The sequence below is a fragment of the Olea europaea genome, chromosome 12 (assembly GCF_002742605.1).
Source record: "Olea europaea var. sylvestris chromosome 12, O_europaea_v1, whole genome shotgun sequence".
NCBI lineage: Eukaryota > Viridiplantae > Streptophyta > Magnoliopsida > Lamiales > Oleaceae > Olea > Olea europaea.
Window position 1 is genome coordinate 22,349,406 of NC_036248.1, and position 21,715 is coordinate 22,371,120.

The 21,715-nt window shown below is 34.3% G+C and overlaps 4 protein-coding genes across 6 annotated transcripts; 2 read left to right on the top strand and 2 right to left on the bottom strand.

The window, feature by feature from the left end:
* Positions 1-2,586: 2,586 nt before the first annotated feature.
* LOC111406094 (membrane steroid-binding protein 1-like) lies at positions 2,587-5,342 on the bottom strand. The gene is made up of 2 exons (XM_023035295.1): positions 4,997-5,342; positions 2,587-3,246 (listed from the first exon to the last, which is right to left on the bottom strand). Exons 1-2 carry the CDS (start codon positions 5,296-5,298, stop codon positions 2,895-2,897), a joined length of 654 nt encoding a protein of 217 aa, XP_022891063.1. The 5' UTR covers positions 5,299-5,342; the 3' UTR covers positions 2,587-2,894.
* A 2,159-nt stretch (positions 5,343-7,501) lies between these two features.
* Positions 7,502-11,344, bottom strand: LOC111406095 (F-box/LRR-repeat protein At3g48880). Of its 2 annotated transcripts, none has more exons than XM_023035296.1 (3): positions 11,077-11,344; positions 8,460-8,874; positions 7,502-8,288 (listed from the first exon to the last, which is right to left on the bottom strand). In XM_023035296.1, exons 2-3 carry the CDS (start codon positions 8,870-8,872, stop codon positions 7,700-7,702), a joined length of 1,002 nt encoding a protein of 333 aa, XP_022891064.1. In that variant the 5' UTR covers positions 8,873-8,874; positions 11,077-11,344; the 3' UTR covers positions 7,502-7,699. The 2 variants fall into 2 exon arrangements, with proteins under 2 accessions (XP_022891064.1, XP_022891065.1); XM_023035297.1 differs by having other exon boundaries at positions 7,502-8,255; positions 11,077-11,343.
* Positions 11,345-12,011: 667 nt separating this feature from the next.
* On the top strand, positions 12,012-15,557 carry LOC111406096. Its single transcript, XM_023035298.1, has 2 exons — positions 12,012-12,387; positions 15,158-15,557. Exons 1-2 carry the CDS (start codon positions 12,196-12,198, stop codon positions 15,230-15,232), a joined length of 267 nt encoding a protein of 88 aa, XP_022891066.1. The 5' UTR covers positions 12,012-12,195; the 3' UTR covers positions 15,233-15,557.
* Positions 15,558-17,318: 1,761 nt separating this feature from the next.
* On the top strand, positions 17,319-21,633 carry LOC111406097 (pre-mRNA cleavage factor Im 25 kDa subunit 2-like). Of its 2 annotated transcripts, none has more exons than XM_023035300.1 (7): positions 17,319-17,765; positions 17,877-17,922; positions 19,828-19,921; positions 20,130-20,203; positions 20,552-20,638; positions 20,731-20,841; positions 21,139-21,264. In XM_023035300.1, exons 1-7 carry the CDS (start codon positions 17,470-17,472, stop codon positions 21,169-21,171), a joined length of 741 nt encoding a protein of 246 aa, XP_022891068.1. In that variant the 5' UTR covers positions 17,319-17,469; the 3' UTR covers positions 21,172-21,264. The 2 variants fall into 2 exon arrangements, with proteins under 2 accessions (XP_022891068.1, XP_022891067.1); XM_023035299.1 differs by having other exon boundaries at positions 17,331-17,765; positions 21,203-21,633.
* The last annotated feature ends 82 nt before the right edge of the window (positions 21,634-21,715 follow it).

Genomic DNA, 21,715 nt, shown 5'->3' on the forward strand with positions numbered 1-21,715 from the left:
CCCAAAACAGCATGCTACCATTTTAAACGGTTGAGTGTCATTTTAACTAATTTTGTTCCCTTTTCACTTTATGTTGTCTTGTATCCACGTGAAAATGAACAAGTTAAGCCCATTTTGACAACCATTAATGATTTTATTTTTTTATTTTTTTTGGAAAAAAATGAGTTTCTGAATTGTGATTATTTTAAATATATGGTTAAAAAGTTGGAAAAATTTTGAGTGTATGTGCAAAAAAAAAAAAAAATTTAAATGACCGTGGGTGTCAGGACCAACTTACGTGCACCTCGACTAATTCCACGGGATCCTGGATTTTACAATCGGATATTTACCTCAGTGGCCCTGAGGGGCTCGAACTGATGGCTATTAAGGAGCAAACAGAATGTCTGACCATTGACTTACCCCTAAAAATTTATCTACAAAATATTTTATTGTAAGAATGTGTGGTTAAAAATAAGTTTGAGAAAAAAAGAGTTTTGTTTTAATGGTTGTCAAACAAGAGGTAAGTTTTTACTATATTTGGACACCATAGTCAATAAAAAGTTCACAAGATAGTTACTAACACTATTGTTTTGCGAGTAAACTACATTAGATTTTACTTCACGTGAAAGTAAGTAATTCAAATTTCATTTCATTATAATTATGAAATAAGGAACTCGATAAATTAGCTCATTTAACTTGTACAATTCTTTTAAGATGTTTCAAATATGATCGATTAGTTTTAGAGGGAAATTGATACCACATGACCCAAAAGTAGTATGATGTCATTTCAACTGATTTCGTTTCTATTTTATTTTATATAGTCTCGTATCCACATGAAAATGAATGAATATGAGTTTTCATTATATCTGGATAACATGGTCGATACAAAGTTTACGTGATAATGATCAACATTATTATTCACTGAGAACAAACGTAAATTTTTAAATTTCATTTCACTCCAATTATGAGATAATATACTTAACAATTTAGTTCATTTAAATTGTACAAGTCTTTTATGATGTTTTAAAATATGATTGACAGTTTTGGAGTGAAATTAAGACATGTGACCCAAAATGACATACTGCCGTTTAAACTATTTTTTTTGTGTGCATTTCACTTTATGTTGTCCCATTTACGTATGAAAATGAATGAATTTTTACTACATTTGAACATCACGGTTGATACAAAATTTACGGATAATGATCAACATTGTTGTTCCGTGAGTGTTTATACTAAGTTTCATTATGAACGAATGCAAGTAACTCAAATTTCATTATATTCCAATTATGAAATAAGATGCTCAACAAATTAGCTCATTTAACTTGCACAAGTCTTCTAAGATGTATCACAATATGATCGACTTGTTTAGAAGTGATATTGAAACTTAGCGACCCAAAACTGCATGTTGCCATTTTAGACGACTGTGTGTCATTTCAACTAAGTTATTGTCCTTGTAACTTTATGTTCTATCTATACGAAAATGATGGAGACGAGTTTTCACTCCATTTGAAGTGAAATTGAGATCTTATGATCCAAAATGACATACTATTTAGAAATTATACTTCCCATTTTTAAACATTAGGATGTCGTTTTCACCAATTCCACGTTCACTTGTCTGTATGTCCGCTCGTATGATCTTAGAATCAATAAAAATTACATTCATACTACATTAGGACTTCATGCTTGATCGAAAGCAAACGGAATTAATTCAAATTTCTACTAAAGTCTTAACCACGAGATAATGGAATGCAATATCTCACAAGATAATGAAATAAAATGTAGAAAACATAACAGATGAAATGTTCATCTGGGATCAAAGAACTTCTTTGTCCGTGTCGATTTTCATTAACACAGTTGTAATTCTATACGAACTCGACCTACAATTATAACATATTTTCCCTCAATGTCATCACATGTCATCAAAACATAGATGAGAGCTCATGCTCCAACTTAAAACTAAATTGGCAAGTAGCAGTATATTACAAATCATTTGTGGCCAATCCTACTTCTTTTGATGGTCATGTACCTGTTTTGTATTTAAGAAAAGCATATATCTGCATACTTTAGTCTGAAATTTAATTGATTTTGACTTTTTTGGCCACTCGTACTTCTTTTGATGGTCATGCAAGAGGTACTAAAATAAAGATTTCGTAGACTTTATTAACTAGGCCGTTTACGACAATTTAATAAACCCACTTACTTTAAACTCCACGAAAATTCTCATTACAAGGCATTGGTGAAACCAAACTTCAAAAAGTGAAATTCAAGTTGTAACGATCCAGTCTTTGCACCCAAATCATTATATCATACAAATTGTCCACTTTGAAATGGTATCCACTCATCTTATCTTTAGCAACTTCCTATCACATTTTCTAGAATTCGTACGCAAAACATCTATCTTATAAGAAACCCAAGTCGTTAGGGGTAGGATAAATATCCTCTCAAAGTAGACAATACATATGATATATTTGTTTGAGCATAGAGATCGAATCGCTACAAAAGATTTGTTCAAAGCTTCAGATGACCAGACGTAATAAGAAAGAATATGCTATACTTGAAGAGCTTGAAACATGTAATTAGTTGGATTCCATTATCACACTCTTGCCATCTCCTTGGAAAAATATATTATACAAAATAAGCATTCTTACATGGATATAATAAGATACATCATTGTTTAATATAACAAACTGGATATTCAAACAAGTTGATTATGTCAGTTTACTACACTAAATATTATGAATCAAGGCAGCCAAAAATTTGATCTAATGGCATTTCCATGTAAATTGGCTCACCCTGGTCATTAATTCAGCGCTCGTTTCTTTATTTTGGGATAAACATATAGAACCAACCGGGCATGAAGGTTTCACATGGTTTCATCAGTTCTCCTAGGATAAATTCTCAAACATGGGTTCGATTCACCTTTCCACAGGTTCCTTTGCACCACTCTCTGATGGAACATCTTTAGCAGATTTACTGAAATCCCCATTGGCAGCTTCTGTCGACCTAGCAGCATCATGTTCAGCAGCCCCTGTCGCTTGATCTTTGGTTTCGCCATCACTTGCCGGCTCAGTTCTCTTAATAGTTCCTACCTGAACATATTTGGTGATGAACTTGTATTCCCAATCCTGTAAGGCATCGAGCTCAAAAAAGCCTAGACCGGTTAGATCACCGTTGAGATCTTTTTCATCGAAAGACAGCTTTGCTAGAGCTCGACTAGCATCCTTCCCTGCAAACAAGGCATAAGGTCCACCGGGACCATAAAACATCCTGCGAACAACAAATGAGCTGAGTACTGAATCTCAGTTGTACTTGTTACAAATGTTGTATAAAAATGAGTCCTTTCTACCAAACAAGCCACAGATGTGGAAGAATTTATCTAGACTTATTACAAAATCGAGAAATTATACACATGGAAAAACGTTAAAGCCAGCTTAGTTCTATTGATTATGTCTGTTCCTAACAGTTCGACTTTACTTTGAGGTGTTTTCCACAGAACAAACTTGGAGCAAAATAGGGACAATGTCGAGCAAGGAAACTTGCCTAGTTTATTTGATTATTTTCAGTATGTAGAAGCAATAATTGGAAACACACGGCATTCATATTCATGTATTTCCATGAAGTGAAGTTTTTAAGATTTAAATTGTTGTCATAAGATAAAACTGGAGACACTCCCTATTTACTACGGCGACGAAGAATCAAATTATCACTATATTGATTCCTTTTTCCGTTTTTGAGGTTTCTTTCCATTTCTTAGTAAGAATGGGTGATGGTATTCTACCTAAATAGTAGACACAGGTAAAAAATAAGAGAATACTAAATATCCGAGCCATAGAATAGCAGATTTTTTTTTTTTTTCTTTCTAAAGTGGAGATATTCGCACGTAATGACAGATCACGGCCATATTATTAAAAGCTTGGACACTAAGCCACTATTTGATGGCCATTATTTAGAGAAAAATGATGTTTTTAATAGAAATTTTCGGAGGATGTGTGGTTAAAAGTAGGAAAAGTTTTGAGTTTACTTGCAAAATATTTTATTTCGTAAATGTGTGCGATTGAAAATGAGTATGAGAATTAAAGAGTTTTGTTTAAAGAGTGACAAACAGGGGCCAAGTAAAGAATGATCTGTCCAGACATCAAGATTGGAAAAATGAACGTTTTAATGTGATTGTCTTAATGATGTAATCAACACTTGATAACTTACCACAGTATACCTATATAATTAACTCCTTATGGCTGATAGACATCACAGTTTAATATATAATCACAAATTTGCATCATTCAAGTACAGAAAACCAGAGAAGAATAAAAAATAAATAAGGCACTTTGGGATTATAGCTGTGAAGATGACTTCAAATCCTTAATTACAAACCAAAATTCTCCATGAAAAGCTCCAGAAATAAAAAAGCTGATGCTAGCATGTTACTGTGTTATTGTTGTGTTAAAACAGATACGAAAAAATTGGGTGACATTATTCCAAAAAATCACATTTACAATGGTTATACAATGAAACTTCAGCATATAAATCCCGATTCTGTATATATTTCAAAAATCAATAGCTATAACCAATATCAAACCAGGAAATCCTTACAAAAATTATAGTAACTTCATATCATGCAAATGCAAAATGTGTTGCAAAGCCAATATACAAAAACATCATTTTACTCTTTGAGTAGAATACATTTCTCAAGTAAATGAATATTCTTTAAATACAAATTTGGTATGCACTATTATTTCTTCTTTAACTCCATTGCTTACTATCCAATCCCATGTCATATGCAGATAAGGATTAAGCAAGAAAACCCATTGAAATTCCACTGTTCGAAATTCAAACAATTGTCAAAATCAACGTGAAAATATGCAAAATTCTTCAATCCCACTGAAACTTTAGATTCAAAATCATAACTGGACAACATCAATGTCAAAAATCCCAACAGCTCAGAACATGTAAACAACAGAAAATTCAAGTATATAACACAGGAAAATGCACAAGAATACAGTAGTGGTATATACGTTACCTGCTTTGCGAAACATCGTAGATCTGACCCTTGATAGCCATGAGCAACGGCTTCTCAGAATCAGACCCATCATACTGTTTCAACTCCTCTTCAGTGATTTCTCCGAGCTGAACAGGAGGGCGCAGAGGCCGCATTTTCTCATCTGACGTTTGCTGGAAGTGGGCATCGTCATATGACCCGAAGCTGAAGAGACTTGAGAATGCGTAGTATAGAACAAGGCCCACAGCAACAACTGTAAAGAAAGTAGCCGGAGAGAGATCTGTTATCGATTCTCTTAAGGTTTCCCAAAGTTGAACAGACATTGTTTCACAGGGCGAGAGTGGAACGAGGACGAAGATAAGAATGAAATTAATGGACATATATAACATGTTCGTTTCCATTAAAATAAAACTCATTTAACTCTCTATTTAATTTTAATAATACATCCGTTCAACAAAATATTTTATACGTAAATCTAAAAAAAAAAAAAATTTTAATAATACATCTTTTAAAAAATTACTCATCAAAATATTTTTTTTCCCGATAATTACAATAAAACAGAGCTTAATATATTAACTTTGGACATTGCTACATAAACATTGGGGGCAACATAAGGGTGTCCATTATGGACACCCGACGCCTCGACATTGGCCGAGGCGTTTGCCGCGCAGGGGTCCACAGGCGCCTCAATCAATGGAGAGGTGTCGAGTGTCCATTATGGACACCCGAATGTAGCCCCAATGTACAACAAGCATTATTCATTAACTTTTTGTATTATTTGTCTTATTTTGAGTATAAAAAATTAGATTCCATTGGGCATTTATAAGATAGATATTTCTTTTTTCTTTTTGTTAGGAAATGTATGTGGACTGCATTCACTATTAATCACGATCCCATCAAGAATGGGAGAAGTGGTTCGCTGGCTTGCTTGAATTGGCTCACATTTGAATTGCATGTTAGCTAGCCCAAAGTGCAATTTTGCCAAAAAAAAAAAAGAAAAAGAAAAAAAGAAAAGAAAAGGATAAATAAATAATGAGTTGCGAGTTGTTCATTAGTTGACCCAGCTCGTTCCACCACACCAAAGAGCAAGCTTGTGAGATTAGGCAAGGCGAGTCGAGCTCAATTTTCTTGAGGTGAACCAACTAGGCTGACTAGTCGAATCTAGTCAAGTCAAGTTCGATGGTAGGCAATTTAATATCCGTAGTTGAGAAATCAATATGGGGAGAAAATGATTTATTGATATTCACTTTATCTAATACATGTATGGTGTAGGAATTTCAAATCAAAGTCAACATATAATTTTAATCATTCATTTCGTAGGATCTATAATTGTTCAAACCAAAAATGTTGTTTGTATAGCATTTATATGCTATAAATTTTTACAATCTTTTCACAAAGGTGGGGCTCGCGATTAAAATAATCGCGGACCCTACCCCTATATATGAGAGGACTGTCAAAATTACTATATATTATGCGGTACATGCAGCAGCCCTCTTGTTCAAACACATGTTTTATTGAATTTTTTCAAAATGTATTAAAAATTAAATTATAATCTCCACCAAATCTTACGTAGGCCAAACCAATTATGAATGGAGAAAATGTAACCATATCCAATGGTACGGAGGCACGAGCTTCGCGAGAACGAGTAAAATAATGGTTAATGAATAGGTGGTCTTCAATTTTTCTTTCTGTTTATGTCAATTTTCTAATTGTTTTTCCAACCAAATTAAAAACGTGCTCAAGAAATAGGTGGTCTGCAATTTTTTATTTTTATTTATTTATTCTTCTTTAATAGGGACTTCACTCCTATAGGGTCGACATGTCAATATTCGGATATTTAAAAGCATTTATTCGATATAGGAATGATGAATATTGTATGAGTAACGTTTTTTATTATTATTGGTGTTAAATATTTATTTAGGTGACAACACATGATGGATCCAATTAAATAAATATTATTAAAACACATTTAATTAGATTTATCAATTATCATATAATGCTATTTACAAGTACTGATTTTCATTACCATTGACATTAAATAGCATTATTTATTTTATATCTAACAAAATTAATACCAATTGATTTCAACGTCCATCTTGAATTACCATTTTCGACCCATTAGCGGAGAATTTATAAATAAATAGAAATTAGCAGTGAATAGTACTTATGAGTAAATTGAAATGTGATTTAAATAAAAAGGACCCAATTTGAGCTGCATTCTAAAAAATTTTAAAAATAAAAAACCTCATTTTTCCAACCATACATTTTTTCCAATAAAATAAGCATGACAATTTTGCTGTTGCATACCATTCTCAATGCATGAACCACATGCTGGTGGGAGGAGACGAGGTTTTTTTTATTTTTTTTTTTATTTTTTTTTTAATCCAAACATAAAACAATGCAAACATTAAGCAACAAAAGAAAGGCTTTTAATCACACTCAAGAAATTGGACCATTGCACATACTCTAAAGATTCGACAAAGAGACAAATAAATGAATGTCAATCAAAGTATTCAAAAACCAGCAGAACAACTCAAATCTGAAATCCCCTTAGTAAATTAAGCATTAGCAGGTAACAAAAATGTTACACCTTTTCCAGTCTCCAAAGGATGACTTCTATTTGTCATTAATCTACACAGATCTTATTTAGAATTCTAGAAGAAGTAGAAAATTGCATGAGAAGAGGATCAAAACAACACTTCTAACCATTTCCAAACAACTTATTCAAATTGCAAGAGATTTCACTTCATCTACTTTCCAGAAATCTGCTTCATACTTGTACCACCTCATCAGTCCTTCGTCTTGCCTAGTGCGCTTGCATGTGATGCACGAGTCGTTCATGCACGTAATAAATTTCCGCAGCCTCTTAGCCTTTTTAAGAATTGATTCGTCAAGCTCCCCGAGAACTCTTCGAGGTAAAGTTGGAGGACTATCAATAAGTACGCAGTGAGAGATGTTCAGTACTTCCAACTTCTTCAAGTCATCCAAGATAATGTTAAGGGCATCCTTAAATATGATAGAGCACCGAATGCTCAAGACTTTTAAGTTCGGGAGGAATGCCGCAAGTGTCGATGCAAAGAAAATGTGACATGGGCCCATGATCTTCAGTTCAGCAAAATTCTTGCAATTTTTGCCTATTTCCTCGATTAGATATGGAGGGTTCGAAATGCTAGGCATTGTCAATGACTCGAGGTCTTTCCACGCACAAATAGCTTTACATATTCCAGTCTTCTTTATTCTGTTCCACGCAGGCATAACTAGACGCTTCAGACGTGGGCATCTGCAGTATAGATAGGTTGACATCATCATCCAACTACAGAATTAGAATAATTGATCAACTAGCAATAAGTGCTCAATACTGGATTCTATAAGAAACAAGATTTGTAGCTTCTTTTTCTTCTTTAATAGTCCAGTGCAATAGAAATGTACACAACTACAAAGAAGAAACTAAGTACATCAAAAGAGAGGATTTCTCTGGACATACCTCTCTGCAGTATAAGTCAATTGATCGTCACTGACAAATAGGTTATAATGGAAAATCAAGGTTGTTATGTTTCCATGGCTGAGGCTCAAAGAAATCTTCAAGACTCGGGTCAGCGTTTTATCAGACGGTCCATCCACGTATACATACGGTTCTGACGGGGTTTTAATGAAGTTTGACTTTAGCATTGATAAATCAAGAGTCTTCCAGATTAAAGGATCACAAGCTGCCAAACGCCATGTGCTACAAACCTTGCTACAAACCTGACCAATCCCAGAGGTCAACCCAAAGATGTCAAAACACTGGAATATCTTGACCAGAACATCGTGATCCATTTCCTCCCATTTTCTTGAATGGGAGCCTATATCCTCCTTTTCCATAGCTTGTGGAATTACTCCAAAAAAATTTGAGGACATCACTGCACCCACAAAGAAAGCCAAAAAGATGATGGTATGAAGAGTCAATGAACCAGCATCAACGAATTGGTGGTGAAAATTGTTATCACCAATAAGTAAAACAAATTGCAGTTTTTGTGCCAACCCAAACTTTATAAAGGAGTAAGTTAGTTCACAACCTTCAGTACTATTGTTCCATCTTTATATAAACCATCCAAAAAACCATTATAAGTTATTTTTTTACTTAAAGGATGGTCATACACTTATTTGCATTTAAAATAAAAGAAATAGAAAAGAAAAGACAGACAAAAAAAGAAAAAGAAAACACTTATCCCTGCCAATCCACCCTCGCTACCCTAACCCGCTCCAATTCTCACCAACCCCAACCACAAAGAAAGGTGGGGAAGGGGGGGCGGACATGCTGTAACCAGCGGCTTCTGCTGCCCCCACCACTAGCCCGTAAGCCACACTCCCACCGGATTAGTGCCCTTTAGCACTACATTTTCAACCAAGTTTTACAATTTGAGGTTGTTACACCAATTTAAGAAATGCAAGAATTTATATTGCCATTAATACCACAATCAGATTATGATTCGTAGGTATGCATACTCTATCGGGTCTCTGATTAACATAATGACAAGAAACTTGAGCAATATTAAGGCATCGGGTCATAATTACCATTATAGGGTTCCACCCGACTTTCCATAACCAGTAGTGACAGAGAAGTGTGAAATTCTCTTCTAGAGTAGATGGTAAGCACCACAAAATCATCTTATATTTAGCCACCAATTGTGAAGACATTTGTGTGTGTATATATGGCATTCATGAACAGGGCATCAAAATCACAAAACCAGGGTAGAAATAGAAAATCAGTAAGTTCAGCACTACAACTCTTTTACGTGCCCCCACCACTAGCCCGTAAGCCACACTCCCACCGGATTAGTGCCCTTTAGCACTACATTTTCAACCAAGTTTTACAATTTGAGGTTGTTACACCAATTTAAGAAATGCAAGAATTTATATTGCCATTAATACCACAATCAGATTATGATTCGTAGGTATGCATACTCTATCGGGTCTCTGATTAACATAATGACAAGAAACTTGAGCAATATTAAGGCATCGGGTCATAATTACCATTATAGGGTTCCACCCGACTTTCCATAACCAGTAGTGACAGAGAAGTGTGAAATTCTCTTCTAGAGTAGATGGTAAGCACCGCAAAATCATCTTATATTTAGCCACCAATTGTGAAGACATTTGTGTGTGTATATATGGCATTCATGAACAGGGCATCAAAATCACAAAACCAGGGTAGAAATAGAAAATCAGTAAGTTCAGCACTACAACTCTTTTACGTACTCTAGTTAACTAACAGGAATATTGAGCGAAATCCGCACTGAAATTTAAGAGGGAAGAGATCAACAAGACAAAGGATGATAAAAGTAGAGTAATGCCTATAATTACTACATTGTAGAGAAATAGATCATACCTACTATTCATACTACTCGAACCATTTTGGCTAGAATTACAAAATCCGAGTTTGTCAACTTCGCTCTACGCATAGAGTTTGTGCCCACCATGCATGGTGTACGAAGGACAGTGGAAAGATTGTGTTGTCTAGTGAGTTAGAGTGCAGGGTAAAGTTTTCGAATGCGAGAGGGGCAAGGCGTTGGCACTCTATGTAGCAGAGTAAAGTGTGCAAGTCACAAAATGTGGAATGTTATTGTAATATTTGTGCTCAATTGATTGATACAACATTCTAGTTACATTTGATACCCACTTAGCTGAACATGAAGCTTAACAAAATCCAGTGTCATCCACTTTAAAAATATTATTGCCACCGACTTGCTTGACACCCAATTAACAGAAGATGTGAGCGACCAGATTCCAGTTACAAAATGGATAATATGTTACTAGTTCAAAGATCCCAAATCGCAGAATTCCGAAATCGAAAATTTATAGAACTTAAACTGATACGTGGATACAAAATTCGAGGAAAAGATTAGGTGTACGTATATGTCCATGTGTATGTGTATCGAGGGAAAAGGGGAGAGGGGGAGGGAGAGGGATAGGGAGAGGGAGGGGGGAGGCATCTGGAGTTCATCAAATTCAAAGAAAATCCGCCCTTTCTCACTAAATCAACAACAAGAAACCCCATTGATCAAGTCTTCACACATCAAATAATAAGCACCAAAAGAAACAGAAAAGAGGAGAATACATACAATTAAAACCCTTGTTTCTCTTCAATTTCTCGTACGGCTTCGATCTCCGGCTCCGAGTTTCAATTCTGGGTTTTCTGAAATTTTGCAGTTGAATTTTAGGTAAATGGACAGAGAGGAGAGAGAATCAGATTCCAGCAAAATATAGATAAACAAATTGGAACAGCCGAACGAAGTTTAGTACAACCTCGGCATAAATTTTCCGAAATGTTACAACTGAGAGCCAGCGGTGTGTAATAATTTTGGTGTACAAATGGAAACACCATTATTGCCTTCACACTGGGACATAGGTGCATTAAAGATTTGACTCTTCATTTTTTTCTTTTTCTTTTATTATTATTATTATTATTATTTGTAATATTATTTTATTAAAAAATATATTTTTTCAAATAATGTGGATCAAACGGGCCCTAATACGGCAAATATTGGATATTGTAGAGTATTTTTTTTTTTAATGGAAAACGGAAAGGTGACAACGAGGAATGTGGGAAAAATTAAAGAAATTTGTATTGTGAGGTGTCCTTACAAATTGCAGAAGTGTATGATTTTATAGTTAATAGAGTGACTATTTGTACTAGTACTTACTACTTAGATTAAAGTTCAATGACTTGATTGTAACTAATTAAAGTTTTGTGCCCCGATGCAAGTTAGGTAAAAAGTTTAGTAGTTTGAAAAAGATATTTTCTTTAATTTTTTTTAAAAATAAAATTTATTATTTACTGACTAAGTGACTAATAATTCTTCAATTAAGCTATTTGTACATTAACTTTGACATCCTTGTTGACAGATAGATGATGTTACAAGATTATAATAATTGAATTAAACGTGTAAGATGATTTTAGATTATGCCAAGTGTAAATTCAATAAATCAAGGTGTAAACTACAATATACATGCAGCAAGATTGATAATTCTTTGTAATCAATCTACCTCAGGGCGTGGACCCAGTTTGCTTACGGAAACAAGCCCCGTAAGCCCTTTCTGCCCACCCGGTAAACTTGTTGGGCTATACCCACCCGACAACCCGACTTATTTAGATCCATATAATTGCTGATCCTGGTGGTTTCTGTCGTTCACACCTCTATCTGTAAAAGTCGAATATCTCATCCTTAGTGCACGAGAAAATGGGCGGAGGAGGAGAGCACCACCACGTAGATGGGGCCCACGGCCACGGAGGAGACTTTCGGGCAAAGGTGTGGAGTATGTCGGGTGGGCCTTACTGTCGTCCAAAGCACTGGAAACGCAATACTGCTTTTGCCATGTTCGGCATCGTCCTTGTATGCATTCCAATCGCCATGAAATCTGCCGAGCTCGAGGTATTGGGTTATTGATCTTTTGGTATTTGAATGATTAATTGTGATCTGGAGCATGTGTTGGTTGACTCAATTTTTTATTAAGTTTTGATCTTTTAGGTTTAGGGTTTAGGTTTTGATATTTAAATTTTATTCTTCCGATTGTTTTGCTTTACTGAATTCTTAGGATGTGAGATGGAATGTGGTGTTTTCTCTTATGAATTGAGCGATGGATGAAATGAATGTCATTCAAGATTTTTTATCAATTTCATTATCAATAGGGTGAGAATAACTGAACTTTTGGTCACTGTGATAGGGACTTCTTTTTCAGTTTATGGGCTTAAGAATTAATTTATCATATGGTTTGAGGCTTTATAAAAGTATAGTGAGACTTTTACTGTGCAATATGCTAACTGCAACTCGTTGCACGGGTTTCTTCAATATCCTTGATTTTTTTCTGGGAAGGTTCCTTGTTGTATCTTTTTCTACCTTGTCGAAACAAATTATAAAATCTCCCTTAACTTTGGTAATATAATCATTTTCCTCCTGTTATCCTCTCTGAACAAAAATAAAGAAAGGTTTTCTTTATGGATTTTCATTCATTTTTCTTTGCTGAAACCAATAGCAAAATAGAACATTAATGCTTGTTTTGCTAGCTATAAGCAACTCACTATTAATATTGATGATGGATGATGTAATGAAGCTTTGGATTTTGCTTTCAGCACATTACATCCTACTAATTTCTTAGTAGAAATTATTTGGAAGGCAAAGGAAAAGACAGCAGATTTTACAATCTTTTTCAGAAAAAAAATCCATGTGCTTGTCTAAGACTGATAAAATGTCATTTCCCTTTTTACCTAATAGGGAAGTCTTTCATCTAGATTAACCTGTTCCAGAGTGATCCGAAGTGAATATCTTGCAATTTAGCATTGTTAGTGTTGTAATATGAGGAATAATATATGGCACAATATGAAATAAAGATCACAAACGCACAAGAACAAAAAGTTAATTGGCAGAGGAAAAGAGAATTCACTAAAATATGGAGAAAAAGGTACAAAGACTTCGTGTTTACAAATTTGTCTTACTTTTCGAAATTACAATGAAGAGCTAACTATATATAGGGACGTTTCAAACCCTAGAAATATAATTATAGACGGAAAAAAATGTTGAAAATGCGTCAAAAACGCGAAATGGGCCTGGATCAGATATATAGGCCACTCGAGTGCCATTTAGGCACTAGTGCCCCTTGAGTTCCAGGTGGATGGCAAGCGGGCGGCAGCTCGCTGTAAAGAATTTGATGCCACCGCTGTAGCGAGAGGCTAACTGCCAGCTAGCTGGAAATCATTGAAATTTTCTCCTTGATCCATATCTTGACTTCTTCAAGTCCAACACAAATTTTGAACTTCCAATTGAACTCCCAAATTGAATTTCAACTAGAATTGCCAAATAGACTTGAATAAAATCCCCAAATAGCATTCCAAATAGAATTTGGGTCACACCCTAATTCTAACATTTAGAACTTAGAGGATATACTCACTCTATAGAAATACCTCTTCTTGATTTTATTCCAACACCTTGCCCAGTATATCTTTTCTCAGGTGGTGAAAATTCGTTTACCCTATTTAAGACTCACGGAGTTACTACATCCTTCAACATCTGCTGTTGTCGTTTATCTTTCTTTTAACTACAAAAGAAATTTATTAACGTGAAGAAACATATAAATAAAAGATTTAGAGGAATCTTCAGTTACAGGTAAAGTAAAGTTTACCAGGCAATTTATCTCAACTCCTTCATCTGTCAGATCTTGTCCATCAAAGTTTGACTACTTAAGTCCTTAAGATTCCAAAACCACTCTTTTCCCTCCCATAAGGAGGAGTGCGACAATGATGCTGAGAAATTATTGTATTCTTCTCAATCCAATTGGATCAGTTACAGTAATCAAAGCACTTCTTAACAAGATTTTGCCTTTTTTGGATCTCCTGAAACCCCAAAATTTATGCAATAAGTTCTCCTCATATGTACATTCTGATGACATATAGACATTTGACTGGTGCTGAGGTTGTACAACTCTCATTTACCAATATTTAAGAGTTCGTTTTCTGCCTTTAATAGTGAAAAATGTGGTTCCTTCTGGTGCACGTGCTCTTAGTCTTGATTATTAAGTCATGCATAGTTTTCTAGCAAGATCTTTGCTGCTTACTGTCTATAGTGGAGGTATTTATAATAAGGCCAAATTAGGAACCTCCATTAGATTGAATCTATCAACATATTGTGGTTTGATTAGCTGATTCTTAAAAGATTATATGGTCTGAAGGAACTGGAACATTGTTCCTCCTCAAGGACAAATGCTTAAGAACAAGTATGTTTCTTGATAAAATAACTTTAAGTATGGATAACAATTTATATTTCATCTTCAGCGTGTTGAACCAAATCCTAATTAAGTGGGACTAACCTGAGAAAAAATTTTGAAGTTTGCAACTAGAAAGCTAATAAATCTTCTCCATGAACACCTTTTGATACCTTAGGAGAACAAATTTTTCCATAGAGAATTTTAGGTGTAATTTTTTTCTTTTTTTTTTTCTTTTTTTTTTTTGAGAATATCATTTTTTTGCTATTGTTTGATTTAATCATTCAAATGTTTTTAGTGCCTTGAGCCTTGCAGCAGTATTCACTTCAGCATCTGCTAAATTGCTTTCTTCCCAATGGAGAACAATTATGTTTGTTGTTATAGTACTTGTTTCATCAAGTATAATGCTTGTTATATGCCATTTACTAATAAGGCACTTTTTTGCAGCGACGACCACATCTTCCTGTTCGCCCCATTCCCTCTCAGCTCTGGTGCAAGAATTTTGGGGACAAGGATTATTGACATCACTTTTAGTGAAGCAACTTCAACAGTTAGCTGTCAAGCTGAGAACCACCCACCATTGTCTTGGGTATCAATATTTTATATGCGTGCCCTGTTTGATTGAATAAGAAACAACTTGGTTTGCTTCATTTGTAGGTTTTTAAATTTATGATAGATAATGTTGCTGATTCCTGTGTAGTGCTACATCGAAATAGTGAGTTCTACAAGTTTAAATTGCGAGTAAGTCGTGCTTCAGCACACCTTTTGTATTGTCACATTGCAGTTTCTGAGTACTGTTCCCAAAGTGAAGTTGATAGTTAATGAAATGTTGGGTTTTGAGTTTTAATTTTTTTCTTCAAGATTATGTTTTTGATTGATGAAGTTGGTAAATGAGTCCTTCCATCTCATCATCTCATCGTGACTATGAATTGACTGAATAAGGAGATGAAATCAAGAAAAAGATGGAAGAATTGAAATAACGGTTTGGAACCAAGAAAGGGAAGGACAAAATTCTTATGGTTCACAAAGATTCAGTGGATAGAAATGAAAATGAGATATCGAAGTAGTTCTGATGATTCCATAATATTATTACTTTTCGAAATAGTTCTAATGATTCGATAATATTATTACTTTAATTCGAAGTTGTGTTAGTTACTTCGATTTGATGAATCCTACCGACCAACAAGCATTTGTATGCTTGTCAAGGGCTAGGTTTAACTAATCCCATATGAAGTTTGTGATGCTAGTTGGCTACTTGTATTGGAGATCAGGATAAAATGCATGCGAGACCTACTCAGATTGGGCAAGCGTGTCTCCTGTTCCTTATCGAACAAAATTCACTGGACAAATTAATTCCACTTGGTTACCTAAATGTGAAATAGGAATATAGTCTACAGATTAATCTTTTTGTGAGAAATTGCAATTAACTTGACCTTGAGAGTACGACACGTTAGACATGAAACAGTACGAGTGTCATTCAGACAAGAAACATCAATGTCTAGTGTAAATTCGAAAAGAATAATGTCTGTTTATAAGCATGAGTGATGTTTGTCTACTTTGTCTAGGCGACCATCTTAATTGGTTGAAAATTGAAAAATACAATTAATTACCAATTGAAAATAGAATCCACAGATCCACCAAAATTTGTTCCCCGGTTGTTATAAGTAGTAGTATTATTCGAAAATCTAAAATTATTTGAAATAATAATAGTGAAACATATCTTTAATAGTAAACAACTACAATTAAAATTCTCAAATTTAAGCAGTAGGGTGGGATGGTCCTTCCCATCCGATGACGTTAGGAACTCAAGACAGGAATTAAATAATGGATAATTCTACATGTATATTATGGTATTCATAAAGATGTCCATAATTTATATGTAGAATTCCACGATTGGAAGATTGAAAAATCTGTTTTTCAACTCTCCAATGATATATGCCATTTGTATATATCATTTTGTTTATCATTTTGTATACTTACTATTTCTTATTTAAGGCCCCGTTTGGTAGCCTTTTTTTTTCAAAATGCATTTTTCTCTCTTCTTTTCGACCACACATTCTTTATTAAAATAATATTACACGTAAATAAAAAACTTTTCCTTATTTTTCAACCACACATTTCATATAAATTTACTGTTCTAAAATACATTTTTACATAAAAATATCTATCAAACACCATATATATATATATATATATATATTATAAACAAAAATAAAGAATATAGTCAAGGTGGGGACTATGTTTCCATGCTCGTCCTTGATTACTAAGGGTTTATTCAGTAGTGATTATAAAAATTGATTTTTTGAACGATAGAGTAAAAAAGTGGATTTCATCTGCGAGAAAAGTAAAAAAATGATGATTGAAATAGGGAAATAACGATCAAAAATTGATTTTTGAGGTGAAAAATTACAACCAAATAGGGGCTAAATAAGATAGCAAGGGAGGAGAGCGACAGGACAAGATCAAGTAAGTTTGCCAATCATATGAATTTTTTTAATAAAAAATAGAATGAACAACATGGGACGGGATGAGACAGGACGAGGCTAGATTATACAGAATTTTTACAAACTATAAATTTTACAGCCACCGCTTTACTTTAAAAACTTCTAGGAATTTTTTTCTTTTTTTTAAATAAATAGTGACGTACTCAGGAGGGCTTGAAAGTTCTGTCGCCATCCAGTTCATCCCATTACTAGATCATTCTAAAGAATAACGTTAAACTTTTAAATCTGAACTTGAAGATCAACTGCACTTTCTCCATGATAATAACGACGACCTTTGTTAGACGAAGGGAAAGGTCACAACCGGAAGCGAAGCCGATACGTTTTTTAAAACTCCGCTATCGGCCACCGGTGATTTCGGCGGAGCAAATTCAATCAAAACAAGTTTCACGATATCGAGAAACGAAGAGACACAGAGAGAGAGGGAGGGAGAAAATGGTGACGTCGCCGGTGGTAAATACATACCCTCTGTCGAGCTATACTTTTGGTACCAAAGAGCCAAAGATGGAGAAAGATACCTCAGTTGCTGATCGTCTTGCGCGAATGAAAGTCAAGTGCGTTACAGTACGAAGTTTTAATATTATTTTAAAACCCTATATCCAAGTAAGTGTATCTATGGCTTTTTATGCCTGAACTTCAATTTTGATTGATTTCAAATTGCGCAGTTACATGAAGGAAGGCATGAGAACTAGCGTTGAAGGGATTCTATTGGTATGTTTTTACGATCAACACATGATTTATTTGTATGAAACATTCTGACTAAATACTTGCATTTGCTGAAGTTGTATTTTTGAGAATATAGTTTTGATTTTTGATTCATTGGTTCTCTTTAGAATTCTGTAGGCTTTGCCTTTTCTCATTAAAAGCTTAAGTGTTATTTTGCGGAGATTATTTGACATGGACAACGTTATTTAAGCAGTGGCCAATTAATATAGACATGTAAAAAAACTAGTGAGGAATTTTGTGCCTTTAAAACCATCTATATATAAGATTAGCTAATTGGGCTTGATTAAAGACTTGTTTAAAAAGATAAGTAAAGTAAGTTCCTATTCAATCTGATATAGTTATGATGTCACTCGGACGATCCTCATGTCTCTGTGCTGAGTATGGATGAGGGAGTCTTTTCTTGTCCAGATTTCAGATTAAGTGATTTGAAATTTTATTTTGTTGATGTATACTGTTGCATACATTCTGATTTTGCTAATTGGCTATGGCCTTTTCGTTGCTATGTTACTCTGGAGTGGCATAGTGATCCCCAAATGTTTATGTATCAGCATAGCTTTTCTAATGTTAAGAATGGATGCAATATGGAAACGCCTTGATTCTGACATTACTACAGAGAATGTTTGAAGTGACAGGTGTTTCGAAATTTGAATTATTCCAGTTATGTTTCGTTTCTTTTACAATGGTCGACAAAAATGGTGCACTAATAATTATGTCATATGAAGTTGATCCAAGTATTTTTTTTTTTTTTTTTTTTTTGGGTTGACTACACTAACTCCTCCATTAGCAAACATGGGAAGGCATAACAAACTTGGCTTGCATGCTATCTTTATTAGAGGAAAAAGGTGGAAACAATGATTTTTATTTTTTATTTTTTATTTTTTTTGGAGATGTGTATTATATCAATAGTTTAATTTGTAACCATGATTAAAGCATGTTTGGGAGTTTTTTACAAACAGTTTAATTATAATTAGATAGAAAAGAGAGGATAAGTAGATAGTACTTGTGGGTCTCACAAAATATGGATAAAATGTGGTTTGACAGTTTAGAAACAACTTATAAATGGTAGTCTTAAACATGGGCTAAATTTAGCTCATTTTCAGCCTATCAAGAATTATACAAAACAATAATTTCTCAAATTATCTATGTACAATCTCTACGTTCATGTTCAGGTGTGAGTTAATCTTGTTCACAAATTGTTCCAATCATGAGCTAAGTTTAGCTCATTTTAAGCCTGTTAGGAATTATAAAAACAATATTTTCTCAACTTATCTATGTTCAGTCATGTTCGGGTGTAAGCTAATCCTGTTCACAAATTGTTACAATCATTGCTACCGATTAAATGTACCATTGATCCAACAGCGAAATAATTAAAAGTGTACTCAAAGTGATAGACTCGAAAGAAGTAGAATTTGAATTAATCTAGATTTGAGGAGTTTTATATGTGAAGGATTTTTGATATTATCTCAATGTTATCTTTTTACATGTTTGTTTAGATTCAAGGTCTTTTCTCTATATAAAGGCGCTTAGGTTTTAGTTTATAGACACCCTTGAATATATGAAATAAATTGATACTCTCATGTCCTAAATTCTTTCTTGAGCCCTTTTTCTTTCTCGTTCCTTTTCTGCTTCAATTGTTTCGTTGTTAAATTGTTATGTTCGTCGTCAACCATACAACTGCAATTAAAAATTGATAGACATTATTGGGGGTTTATGCAACTAATATGATAAGTTCCATTATGTGCCTCTTTCACTATTCAAGGCTACCATGGAGGCTTCAATTTTCAAATTTATTATATTTCCTCACTCTTCCTTCTATTTTTCAGCAGGATTATCGTGAAAAATTATTTGTCCATTTCTAATAGTGGCTAATTAGATAATATTGTTCGATAGGTACAAGAACACAATCATCCCCATATACTTCTTCTGCAAATCGGAAATACTTTCTGTAAACTCCCAGGCGGCCGGCTGAAGCCAGGAGAGAATGGTATAATATTTTACTTCCACTTTTAGAAGTCTGAATTGCTACTTTTGCTTGGTTTTCTAACACTCCCTTAAACCCCATTCAGGCTGCCTTGCTGTGGTGAAAAAAAGAAAAGAATAGAGGAAAATGCAGCTGGACTTGAACTTTAATTGAAATATCTTTGTTTTTCTTATTCTGTACTTATTTTCATTTTCGTAACATATTTTTGTAGAGATTGAGGGCTTGAAAAGGAAACTCTCTAGCAAACTTGCTGCTAATGCGCCTTCTCTTCAGCCAGATTGGCAGGTAATGTTTATTTAAGAGTCGTCTGTCTGAGAACAAGTTCCAGGTAGACAATGTCCAGTAAGATTGTAATGTGGGAAGTATAGTTTGCTGCTCTGCGAATTGTTTAGAGAAAAGGAATGTGTGATAAGATGCAGACAACTAAATTCTATCTCAGATTGTGATATATGTGGATGCATATGTCTTGAATTTAAGGTTGAAGACCCTATGTATTTATGTTATGTTCTTACGTGAGGGATTATGATCTTTGGTAGACCTTGTCTCGTGATCTTTCTCCTAGTTTTTTATAAATATATCCTTTATTTTGCCTTATGTGATGCTACATTTTTGTGTTGGCAACGATCATTTCAGATAGGTGAGTGCGTGGCTATATGGTGGAGACCAAATTTTGAGACTATAATGTACCCTTATTGCCCCCCACATATTACAAAACCTAAGGTAAGATTAATTTAAAATATAATTTAATTGCAGTAATACTCCATAAGGACATTTTTTGTATTAATCAGTGCTTTCTGTTCTTGTTAATGCAGGAGTGCAAGACGCTTTTCATGGTTCACCTATCTGAAAGAGAGTACTTCGCTGTGCCAAAAAACTTGAAACTTCTTGCTGTTCCATTGTTTGAACTCTACGACAATGTTCAGGTATGATGGATATTCAGTAGCTCTTATCAAAATAGTTCTATTAGCAGTTCAATTACCGATTAGAAGGGCTGATGTATTATGTGCAAACTAATATAACTCACAATAATTACAGTTGCTTTCCTTTTGCTTATTGGTCTGTGTTTTATTTGTGCTTTTTTATTTCCTCTATGATCTACCTAACATAATGGTAGCATTACCCCCTCCCCCCAAAACCACCACCGCCACAAAAAATTAAAAATAATAATAGCAATAACAAAAATATACTAAAAGCCTCTTTGTTGGCATTATATGGTGAAGGTTGACAATCATCTCAACAAGGTAATCTTATGATTCTTACGAAGAACTTCATTGCGAATGGCAGAGATATGGACCTGTTATATCCACCATCCCACAGCAGCTGTCCAGGTTCCACTTCAACATGATCCATTCATGAATAGTCATGGACCTCCTAGAGCTCATGCAAGGATAAAGTATTGCTGGATGGTTAGAATTGAGTCCTGTCCAGGTCCAAAGTTTCACTGACGACTGAGCAAATACTGCATATTATTGTTGATCATTTTTCCTAGAGTAGACAATTTGAGCGTAAAGTTTCTTACTTTAACTTATGATATTTCTCTCTCCTTACTGTAACTGTAGTAGCAGTAGCTTATTAAATTCGTCCCTTTTTCACTCATGTTGCTTTATAAAGTCTATGTTTACTACTTGTGGGCTTCTTCCGACGTCATGTTAGGAACATGATCCATTGTAGCCTTTTGCTGCATGGGATATATATTTTAAGAATTGTTATGGGTCTATTAGGTACTTTGGCATGTTCAGATTTGTTACTTGTATTCACGAAGGTTTTAATTTAAAAAAACAAAAAAAATAGTTGTCA

Bases quoted from the DNA above. Each gene is read 5' to 3' on its own strand.
- LOC111406096 (XM_023035298.1), top strand. From the start codon at position 12,196: ATGGGCGGAGGAGGAGAGCACCACCACGTAGATGGGGCCCACGGCCAC. The intron at 12,388-15,157 runs GTATTGGGTTAT...ACTTTTTTGCAG, and splicing joins TGAAATCTGCCGAGCTCGAG to CGACGACCACATCTTCCTGT.
- LOC111406094 (XM_023035295.1), bottom strand. From the start codon at position 5,298: ATGTCTGTTCAACTTTGGGAAACCTTAAGAGAATCGATAACAGATCTC. The intron at 3,247-4,996 runs GTAACGTATATA...TGTTGTTCGCAG, and splicing joins TACGATGTTTCGCAAAGCAG to GATGTTTTATGGTCCCGGTG.
- LOC111406095 (XM_023035296.1), bottom strand. From the start codon at position 8,872: ATGTCCTCAAATTTTTTTGGAGTAATTCCACAAGCTATGGAAAAGGAG. The intron at 8,289-8,459 runs GTATGTCCAGAG...CTAATTCTGTAG, and splicing joins TTGACTTATACTGCAGAGAG to TTGGATGATGATGTCAACCT.
- LOC111406097 (XM_023035299.1), top strand. From the start codon at position 17,470: ATGATAATAACGACGACCTTTGTTAGACGAAGGGAAAGGTCACAACCG. The intron at 19,922-20,129 runs GTATAATATTTT...ATATTTTTGTAG, and splicing joins GCTGAAGCCAGGAGAGAATG to AGATTGAGGGCTTGAAAAGG. The intron at 20,639-20,730 runs GTAAGATTAATT...TTGTTAATGCAG, and splicing joins CACATATTACAAAACCTAAG to GAGTGCAAGACGCTTTTCAT.